Below are 11,360 nucleotides of genomic sequence, written 5' to 3'. Positions count from 1 at the left end.
TGCGGGGACCAAAACGTCGCGCGTCGGTGTTATGAAAGGGTAGTGAAGAAAGAGGGAAAAAGAGCACGTGTAGAAGTCAACATGATTAGGAAGGGAAGAAGTGGGTTGCCTGTATTGGAGAAAGAGGTTCAGGAGGTAGCAGACGAAGAATCTGAAATTCTAGAGTTGGGGTCCGAGAAAAAGAGGCTCCAGATAGCCCCTGGCCTTGAGATGTTGGAAGAGAAAGGAAAGGCCACGAGCATTCGCATTGGAAGCTTATAAAAATCGTATTCAAAGAAGCTTCTAAGTGGGTGACTTTGTCCTGGGGAGGTACAAGAGGATCAAAGAGGAAATTTGGAGAATGCGCAGGGCAAGACTTTAAAGAGACCTTGGAATGCTTGCCACCTTGGGAAATATTATTATTGACTTTATTGTTGATATATTTCGTTTTTGAATTTGTATACGTAATCGGTTGAAATTTAATAAAATCAAGTTCTTTCACTAAGTCCATGAATTTTGTTGTATTATAAGGATGACATGAGATGAATTTTACCTACTCGGGCTGCGCCTAGCAGAGGAGGAGAGCTGATGAGGAGAAAAATTAAATTTTACCTACTTGGGGCTGCGCCTAGTAGAAGAGGAGAGTTAGGGAGGAGAAAAATTAATTTTTTCCTGCTAAGACATCGCCTATCAGAAGAGTCAGATGGTGCAGAGATGAAATTTTTATTTTCATGCTAAGACATCGCCTAACAGAAGAGTCATGGGGTGATGATATGGAACGTTTATTATCCGAGCTATGCCTAGAAGAGGAGTTAGGTCGAGGGCTAGGTCGTAAGGGGTCTTTCATATTTCCTGCTAATGTTATATCAAACAGAGGAGTTATGTGGGGAGGCAATGTGGTAAGTATCTTTCATTTTTCCTGCTGAGGCCCTCTTAGCAGAGGAGTTACGAGATCCAGACATGGAAGTTTTATTTTTCCTGCTAAGGCATCGTCTAGCAGAGGAGTAATGGAGGTCAGGATGTCGAACATTTACTATCCGGGCTATGCCTAGAAGAGGAGTTAGCTTGCAAGCGAGGTTGTAATGTGTTTTTCATATTTCCCGCTGAGGCAATTTGGTAAGTACCTTTCATTTTTCCTGCTAACGTCCAGCTTAGTAAAGGAGTTACGAGATACGGAGGTGGAAGTTTTATTTTTCCTGCTACGACATCGCCTAGCAGAGGAGTCATGGGGTGAGTGAAACGTCTACTAATTTAAAATACGAAAATATTATTTGTTTTTATCCCAACTGGTACCAATACTTTAAGAATCTAGGTACTTAAGCCTAGAGGTCCTAGGTTCAAGTGTTAGGAAAAGCGAAAGTAACCACTTTCCAGGGGTGGGATGTTCTATGAGTGATGGTGCATAGGCATGGGTCGAGGACCATGCTGGACCATCCTAACGACCCATGATCAGTAGTGGTGCATGGGTATGGGCCGATACCCATGTTGGTTCATCCTAATGGCCCATGATCATCACAGTGAGGATGTGGAACGTTTATTATCTCGGCTGAGCCTAGTAGAAGAGAAGAGGTGAGGAGACTGAAAATGAAATTTTACCTACTTAGGCTATTCCTAGTAGAGGAGAAGAGTTGGAGAGAATGAAAATTAAATTTTTACCTACTAAGGCTGAACCTAGTAGAGGAGAAGAGGTGGGGAGATCGAAAATCAAATTTTACCTACTTGGACTACGCTTAGTAGAGAAGAAGAGTTGGGGAGATTGAAAATTTTTATTTTTACTACTAAGGCCCGGCTTAGCAGAGGAGTTACGAGATCATGAGATGAGAATTTTATTTTTCTGCTAAGGCATAGCCTAGAAGATGAATAAAGGGGTGAGTAGGTGAAAATTTCATTTTCCTGCTAAGGCCCGGATAAGCAGAGGAGTTACGAGATGATGAGCTGATAGTTTTATTTTCCTACTAAGGCATAGCCTATCAGAGGAGTAAAGGGGTGAAGAAGAGGAGATTTTATTTTTCCTACTATGGACTATCTTGGCAGAGGAATCAAGGGTGCAGTGAAGTGATGATGAGGTGAGAGTTTTAGTTTTCTTCTAAGGCATATCCTAGCAGAGGAGTAAAGGGGTGAAGAGGAGGAGATTTTATTTTTCTTGCTATGGACTATCTTAGAAGAGGAGTCAAGGGTGCAGGGAAGTGGAAATTTTATTTTTCTTCTAATGCCAAGTATAGGAACTTGAGGTGGTGATGGTGAAGGTTGGAGCCTAGTACATGATCTTGAGGTGATAAGAGTGATCGAAGAGCTCAAAGTATGGAGAGAAGGGGTTCACATTTTTCCTATGGCAAAGGCCTAGTGAGTGGAGTTATAAGATAAGGGTAATGAATTTAAATTCTCGTTGCGGAGTGATGATGCGAGGCTATGAGGTTGTGGCGAGGCGAGGCGAGGGTGGACGAGGGCGTACGTGAAGTGAAACAGAGGCGAGAAGGCGAGGTGTGTGAGTGAAGGGCTAGCGAGGGCGAGATGGTGATGAGAGGAGGTTACGGGCGAAGGATCGCGGACGAGGGGCTGTGGCGAAGGGCGACGGCGAGGCGAGGTGAGGCAAGGCGAGACGAGACGAGGCTGAGGAATGGCGAGGACGAGTAGGAAAACAGGTGAGGGCGAGTAGAAAAACAGGATAGAGGGTCAGGCAAAGCGATGACGTGGGTGTAGGCAGGGCACGAACGTGAGCAAGGGTGGACAAGGCTATGAAGGAGGAGGCGAGGCACGGGCGTGGGGCATGTCTGGGGGAGGGTGCAGGGCTATGGGCGAGAGCGGAGATGGGCTGCAGGCGAGGCTGTGAGGAAGAAGGAGGCGAGGTGTGGGGCGTGTCTGGGCGAAGGTGCGGCGCTATGGGCGAGTCGTTGGAGGAGACTGGACGAGGGTGTGGTGCTATGGGTGAGAGCGGAGAAGGGGTTGTAGTTGAGGAATGAGGTGGGTTGAGGGTGTGGGCGTGGATGAGTCAAGCCAAGGATGCTAGGCGCGTGGGCAAGGCTACGGGCGTGAGCGTGGGCACTAGTGTGGGCGAAGACGGAGGAGATTAGACGAACTAGCGTGGGCGTGGATGTGGACGAGGAGTTAGAGGCGAGGGGAAAGGGGGAGGCGAGGAGAAAAGGAAGCGTGGGCAGGCGAGGCGATGGAGGGGCGAGGGCTGGCTAGCGAGGTACGCGGGAGGGGCGAAGGTGAGACAAGAGTGTGAGTAAGGCGAGGGCGCTAGGCGTGGGTGTGGGCGAGCCCAACGCAGATCCGACCCTTCCAAAATGGAAAGGTGATTCAATTTGTTTCCAAATTTTTGGAGACTAGTGAGCAGCAGGGAAAGAATGCATAACTCACATGTTGTAAATCAAGGACAACACAATTAATCGAACTTCGAATCTACGATTCCGTTCGATTTGAGAGGGGGAGACTAGTAATACCCCATGAATGTGCCCATTAAGATTAGACTCAAACCAGATTTCGGACCATTGGCCCATCCCTAGCCAAGGTAGAAGGCTCATGACAGACCCATGTATCCTCTTATAAATACCATATTTGAGCGTCAAATTCATTCATACAATATACAGATTCACTATATTAGTTTTTAGCAACACCCTTAGCTGCTCTCTCACTCTATTCGCATTATCTGACTTGAGCGTCGGAGGGAATACGCCGGGACACCCTCCCGGCTCTCTTCTAACGGACTCCTTCGTGATTTCAGGTCTAGAGTGAATTCGAGGTCTGCATCCGAGCTAGCGTCACCTGCAAAAACCGAACCCTCACTACTACAAAAACGCCAAACGACAACGGATTTTGGCCATTTAAAAACTGTTGTAACTGATAGTGTTGCTAACATTTGTGACAGATTTTTTACATTAGCGGCGAATTTAACCGTCGCTAATTAGCGATGGTTTATCATAAACTGTCGCTAAAATTAGCGACGAAAATCATGCCAACCGTCGCTAATTAGCGACTGTTAAGTAAATCGTCGCTAAAATTAGCGACATATTTTCCATAAAGCTACTTTTAGCGACGGTTTGTCATGAAGTCCGTCGCTAATTTTTTCAGTAAAATAAAAAAAATTACTTTTAATAATTTAATAAATCTAACAACATTAATGATCTTAACTAACACTTAAAAATTTACAATAAATTGAAGCGAAAAAATTTACACTAACCGAAACTAAAATCGTGTAAAAGAAAAATTTAAGTGTTGTGAAATGGTGTGTAGAAAAATAGAGTGGGAACGCTGGTATTTATAGACAAGTTACGACGGTTTTTGATTAACAGTAGCTAATAATTTTAATAACTGTCGCTATGAGCGACGGTTAATCATTCACAGTCGCTATTAGCGACGATTTAGTATTAACCGTCGCTAATTGCGACAGTTACTATTAAACTGTCGCTAATTTAAATTTTAGCGACATTTTTGAATAAACCGTCGCTAAATTTCGTGACGATTTTAGCAAAACCGTCGCGAAATATAGCAACAATTTAGTAAAATCGTTGTTGTTTGTCCAAAAAACACGTTAATTGACAACAATTTTCTAAAACCGTTGTCGATTGTCAAAAAAACACGCTAATAGACAACAGTTTATAAAACCATTTCGTTGACCCTAAAAAAACGCTCAAAGACAACGGTTTTTAGAAAACCATTGTCGATTGTCCAAAAAAACACGCTAATAGACAACGATTATTAGAAAACCGTTGTCGATTGTCCAAATAAACACGTTAATAGACAACAGTTTATAGAACCGTTGTCGTTGACCATAAAAAAACACTCAAAGACAACGCTTTTTAGAAAACCGTTGTCTTTGATCCCCAAAAGACAAGGGTTTTCAAAAACCGTTGTCTTTTGCTTTAAAAATGCCATACGACAACGGTTTTCAAAAAAATCGTTGTGAAAAATAAAAGACAACGGTTTTAGCAAAAAACTATTGTCGTACGTGTGTTGTTGAATGACAAATTTGTTGTAGTGCCTAAATTTTCAGTGAGTATCATATAAAAAATCAAATTTCAAAAGGGCAAGATAGTCAATATGAAAGTAGTTTTATTCTATTATTATTACACACTTTTGATTTTTAAAATATTTTCTTTAAACTAAATAAGAAATAGAGTGATTTTTGTTTATTGGTTTTGGAATTTCTCTTAGGGAATCTCTCGGGACCCTTTCTTCGAATTTATGTATGAGTGGGAACTCTTCAAAAATCTTGGAGGCAAGAAACACATCGAAGGATAAAAAGAATATAGAGATATTGGCTACGGCATCGCCATTTGGCGGTGAGAGTGATCACTCATTCCTTTATCCCACCATGATAAACTTCGTCGGGATGACCTTCTGACACGTGTCAACCAATAATTTGATTCCATTCGAAGCCAATATATATGGAATGGTTGTATGTTGTGAACATCGGTCGGCTTGCTTTAGGCTTCTTATCCTTCAAAATTATATAATATAATATATTCTCAAGTGTGACAATGTCTGCCTTTGTAGGAAAGTACGCTGGTAAGTATGCATGCTTTTATTAATTTCACCTCTCTTTCGTGCTATCATATCCATTATGTGTATTTTGCATGTTGAACATATATGGACCTTTGTCGGATGGCGAGGGGAGTAATAGCACTTGAATGCATTCAATTTTTTTTATTTTTTTTTGACTATTAAAGAAAGTTTGTTACAGTTTGTTGAGTCTCAAACAAGTTTGAGATCTTGATGCCAGATGGATTATTATTGAATATGGAAGGTTACCTTTTGTAATTTGAACAGTAGATAGAGATGGCTGCAAAGCTCAAATTTTTCGGAAAATTTCATGTTACGTACATCTTACCTAACGGTGTATCTAAATGAACATTTATCCTCGCATATAGAGTCTACTGAAAAAAAGCTTAGACTCTGCTTGTATTGATAAATATTCGCTTTTGGATACATTGTTGAGGTAATGTCCTAAGTAGCATCTTATTATTGTACCACTTTTATGGGACAAAAGTGAGACAAGATGTTTGAAATTAATGTGCCTCGCTGCATGGCTTTCTCTGTATTGATAAAGCGCGATCTCTTCCCTGGAGGAAAAAGCATATTCAATTGGTGAAAAAAGTTCGAAAATTGGATATCGGTTAGTTGGAGTTTTCAAGGAAATTAAAATTTTTAATTATTATGGATAAATCAATACAATTAGAAATTCCATAAACCTTGGATTGAAATACTTGGTGGATCATTAAATGAGTATTCCAAATATTGTAAAATCATGTACAGAGAAGTATATCATTATACTAGTCTAGTTAATACAATGAATTTATGTATGTAAGTATATGTGTAGATGAACTGATCAAGAATGCCAAGTACATAGCCACACCGGGCAAGGGCATATTAGCCGCCGACGAGAGCACCGGAACCATCGGAAAACGCCTTTCCAGCATAAACGTGGAGAACATTGAATCCAACCGCCAAGCCCTCCGTGAGCTTCTCTTCACCGCCCCTTCCGCCCTTCAATACCTCTCCGGTGTCATCCTCTTCGAGGAAACCCTCTACCAGAAAACATCCGACGGCAAGCCCTTCGTCGATGTCCTCCAAGAAAACGGTGTACTTCCAGGAATCAAGGTCGATAAGGGTACCGTAGATCTCGCTGGGACCAATGGAGAGACCACCACTCAGGGGTTCGACTCGCTCGGCATTCGATGCCAACAGTTCTACAAGGCCGGAGCCCGGTTCGCCAAGTGGCGGGCGGTTCTCAAGATTGGTGTCACTGAGCCTTCTGAGTTGAGTATTCAGCAGAATGCGCAGGGGTTGGCTCGTTATGCGATAATCTGTCAGGAAAACGGGCTGGTGCCGATTGTGGAGCCGGAGGTACTGACGGATGGGAGCCATGATATTCAGAAATGCGCTGCCGTGACTGAAACTGTTCTTGCGGCGGTTTACAAGGCGCTGAATGAGCAGCATGTGCTGTTGGAAGGGACCCTTCTGAAGCCTAACATGGTTACTCCTGGCTCCAACAGCCCCAAGGTAATATTAATGGAATTATTATTCAGCGAACAAATGATTAAGTTAATGTTAATTTTCAAGGTTCTCCAAGGATTCATTAACTTTTATAATTTCTTTTAGTTTAAGCTCGATATTTTTTACATTCTACATAATATATATATGTACACACACACACACACACAACTTCTACAGTTAAAAAAATTTGAAAATTAAAGACAACAGAATAACATAACCTTTTGATACACAGTAGTAATTATACTGAGAGATGAAAAAAATTTATTTAAATAAAAATAAACAAAGAAAGTTTGTAGGTGTATGATTTGTTAACTTTTGCGTACTTAGGTGACTCCGGAGGTGATTGCGGATTACACAGTGACAGCTCTCCGTCGAACCGTGCCCCCAGCGGTGCCAGGGATCGTGTTCTTATCAGGTGGGCAGAGTGAGGAAGAGGCGACGTTGAACTTGAACGCCATGAACAAATTGGATCATGTACTCAAGCCATGGACACTGTCATTCTCATTCGGGCGAGCTCTGCAGCAGAGCACGCTGAAGATATGGTCCGGGAAGAAGGAGAATGTGGAGAAAGCACAGGCAGCATTCTTGGAGAGGTGCAAAGCCAATTCCGAGGCCACGCTGGGGAAATACGGCGGGGGAAGCGGCGACAGTTTGGCTTCCGAGAGCTTGTACGAAAAGGGTTACAAGTATTGATCAATTTTTGTGCGAGGATTGTGTGTATTAACTAAATCAATATTTTCTTTTGTCTGCATTGTTGACTGGTGGCGAATTAAGCTCGTTCCGAGTACATAATTAAAATTTTTGTTTCAAAACGTTAAATCTATATCTATATCTATATGCAATACATGCTATCTAGTTGAGTTTTTTGAGTCGGGTTAATGTATTTCGATTTCATAAAATAATCAAAATGGACGAAATCATATTAGTATTAATCTAATGTATTTTGCTTTGATTGATCTATGTATAATTAACGTGTGTTCTTCAGTTTTTATTCATCTACTTTTAAATTTTTGGGTATATAGATTTTCATATTAACAATAATTGATTTAACATTTGTAGTTCTCATTGATTGTTTACTAAATTGACTTAATTTGAAAGCCATATTTCGACTTAGACATTTTCGAGATGTCGCTAATAACCAACGAATGACAAGTGTTTTTTCTTGAATGGATCTCATTTCAAAGGAAACTTGATGAGTTGATCCACTTACATATATTTATTTTACTGTTATATAGTACTTTTGTAATGTTGTCATTTGTCGAATATTTAATTTTGAATTTTCTTCTTTCTTTGTTTTTGGTTGGACAATTTAATTCTTATTTACATCTGAAGTGTAAAAGCCCGTATTTCGTATTCATAATTTTGCGGAATTATTAAAATTTTTCTAAATAAATAATTAACTTGCCCAATTTATAAAATAAACATGTAAATAATTTTAACTTTAAAATAACAGCGGAAGTCAACATTGTATTTCAAACAACAATTTAAAAATAATCCAACATGTTAAAATCGAGTTTGAATGATAAATGATAAAAGGTGCATAAACTAAATCATGAGGTCCTCGGGTCTACTACTGCTGTCCCAAGATCGCTCACTGGTCTCCGCCCGCGGTCTCGGCCCCATTAATACCTACAACAATCAAGTCTAGTGAGTCTAATGACTCAACATGTATATATCGTGAATAACAAGTAAATATATCATAAAATCGCATGCAACGTAAAAATAACGTATCGTAAAGCGTACGGTGAAAATCGTATCATGAATAATTATAACTACGTGCATATCTGAAAATCATACGTAAAAGCTTTACTCAATAGAGCTCTGTCATAACATATCATAATTTTTCTGGTAGAGATAATGTTTCTAAGCAAGTGGCCCATAACATAACGTAAGCGCCTGATCAGACTAAACCACAGTATACTGGGCGGTAGAGATCAATCACAGCCCTTGGACTGAATGTCCGTACCCATACATAATCATAAACCGGTCGTAAGTCACCGGGCGGAGAGGTCCTCGGTTGCGCCTACCGACTTCCAAACCCATAAGCATAAGGTGGCCACAAGACATATATCATATATCTCAAAAATAAACATTTTATATTTTTATGCACGTAATATAATTATAACCTTATTTTTTACCGGATGAGTTGGATCGTTCCCAGGTTTGCTGCGACTTACTTCTAGTATGTGACACATGCAATAAATCTTAACTTGACAAAATTTTAATAATAGAACCAAAAACGAGACGATTCGGACCAACAACTTGATTTTTAACCATGGCTTCGTACCAACCCGAACCAACATTAAACCGACGTTTAACCATGATTAAAAATACCCCAAACATACTGAAAAATATACATACTAACTGTAAAACACGAAAATAGGTGAAAGGAATCCAAAAACATAAAACACTCTTTCGAGAGTCATTTTGGCACCTTTCACCGTAAATTCTCGTACGACCTCTAAACTCGACCAAATCACGAACGGCCAAAAACATGACTTTCCTAACTCATAAGGTGTTGTCCAGTCCAAGGCCATGGGCTAAAAGCCAACCAAGAACTCAAACCAACCTCAAAACCGAAGATGAAAGTTGCTGTAAAAAAAAAACCAGCAGTGGCAAGTTGTGCGTTTGTGGTGTAAACTCTGAAATTTATTGACCAAGGGCTTGAACCACCTCCCAAGGACTCTTACCAACATCCTAAGGCATGACTTGGACCATGGCTAAGGGCTAGAAGCCAACCACAAACCAAACCACACCCCAAAACCGAAACACACTCACACAGGAAATGGAAAGACCGAAATATGCACTTGTGTTGTTGTTTAAAAATTTTGAGTTAACCATGAACCAAACCTTGAAAGGACATCTTGGTCACGTCCTAGACATGGTAATGAGGGTTCTAACCATGGCTACACTCCCTAGGACAGCAAAGATTAGAACACACACCTTAACCACCCAAATGACCAAAACCGTGACTCATTATTACACCTAAGGGAAAGTTGCTGTCATTCTTTCGTTCTTGAGTGTATGGTCTGAAACACATGAACCAAAAACCCCCTAACATACTCTAAATCATGCCTATAATCAGCCTTGGGAGCCTGGAACCAAAACAACTCCTGAAATCACAAGAAACATCTCAAACAAAAACATAAGCAAATTCCGAGGACCTGTGCAGATTTTTCGAAAATGTTGCTGCCATAATTTCGTTTTGCTTCATGAATCTTTAACATATAATGTTTAAAAATATTTATAGGACTTGATTGAGGAGCAAAGAAACAACATATACATGCCTGGAAGTTGTTTTGAATAAAACAAATCAAAACGACAATACGATGCAACGGAATCGGAGTTGGCTTTTCCTTCTTGTTTCTGCTGTTGTTCTCTCGAATTCAGCAGCTTGTTCTTTCTGATATTTCGAATGTAGGGGTGTAGTTGATGTTAGGGATGAAGGTGTATGATATAGGAGGTGTTAAAGGGGTCTTGAAGTGCATTTAGTGGAGAGTTACAAGTGCAAGAAGTTGAATGAGATTGAATTGATTTCCCTTCACCCCTTGCTGCCGAAGGATTCTTCATTATTTTCCTTATTATTGCTACTATTCTTACACGATTATGGCAGCTGGTTTCTCTTGATATTTTTGAGCATATAGGTGTAGGATATGTAGGTGATGAAGATGAATGTTATAAGTAGTGTTAAATGGGTCATAACATGCATTAAGGTGGGAGGTTACAACTCAAGAAGTGAAATGGTTTGAAATGTTTTCTTATTCCTTGTTAGCCTATTCTTTTCCCTTATTTTTGTTGCATATACACGTTGGTATGCTAGGTAGTAAGATGAGGATGAATGTGGTGTGCTATAATATTTGAATTACCATTACGTGGTGAATTAAGAGGGTAAATGAATACACCATGAAGTGTAATTAGGAGTGGTTTAAATGGGGTGTTACTAACCTTTGAATTATTTTAAATGTTGGACTCAAAATTATTATTGCTAATTTGCATGGTATTTTATTGTTTAAATCTTGTATTTTAATTGCTTAAAGTTTAGCACTCTCATTATATATTTTAGTGAATTTACACATTAAATTTGGGTTAGATTCCATAAGGAAGTCTTGCAAAGGCAGTGTTGACTCCGATAGGATACTCACGTATCAAATTTCCAGTGTCAGAAATCGAATCTCCAAGCTGATAGATCCGATCAAACTTGCAAACTTTCAATGGATGAGCATTAACAATGGGTAGTGAAGCATAACAAACAAGAAACAAGAAGGCGGCGAGAGCCCGTTGATGAGCCATCGATTCACGGAAAGGAAAGAAAAGAGTTATATTTGCAAAGTCGTTTGATAATAATTATTATTGGTGATGAATTAATGGGGTTAGAGTTATATTTA

The 11,360-nt window shown here is 40.1% G+C and overlaps 1 protein-coding gene across 1 annotated transcript; it reads left to right on the top strand.

Annotated features, from left to right (window-relative positions):
• The first annotated feature begins 5,352 nt into the window (after positions 1-5,352).
• On the top strand, positions 5,353-7,828 carry LOC142531936 (fructose-bisphosphate aldolase 5, cytosolic). The gene is made up of 3 exons (XM_075638217.1): positions 5,353-5,487; positions 6,299-6,981; positions 7,303-7,828. The coding sequence occupies exons 1-3, from the start codon at positions 5,460-5,462 to the stop codon at positions 7,666-7,668; spliced, it is 1,077 nt and encodes a 358-aa protein (XP_075494332.1). The 5' UTR covers positions 5,353-5,459; the 3' UTR covers positions 7,669-7,828.
• Positions 7,829-11,360: the final 3,532 nt, after the last annotated feature.

Source organism: Primulina tabacum, chromosome 2 (genome assembly GCF_025594145.1).
Source record: "Primulina tabacum isolate GXHZ01 chromosome 2, ASM2559414v2, whole genome shotgun sequence".
Lineage (NCBI taxonomy): Eukaryota > Viridiplantae > Streptophyta > Magnoliopsida > Lamiales > Gesneriaceae > Primulina > Primulina tabacum.
This window is presented reverse-complemented; position numbering and strand designations above follow the sequence as displayed.

Bases quoted from the DNA above. Each gene is read 5' to 3' on its own strand.
- LOC142531936 (XM_075638217.1), top strand. From the start codon at position 5,460: ATGTCTGCCTTTGTAGGAAAGTACGCTG. The intron at 5,488-6,298 runs GTAAGTATGCAT...GTATATGTGTAG, and splicing joins CTTTGTAGGAAAGTACGCTG to ATGAACTGATCAAGAATGCC. The intron at 6,982-7,302 runs GTAATATTAATG...TTGCGTACTTAG, and splicing joins CTGGCTCCAACAGCCCCAAG to GTGACTCCGGAGGTGATTGC.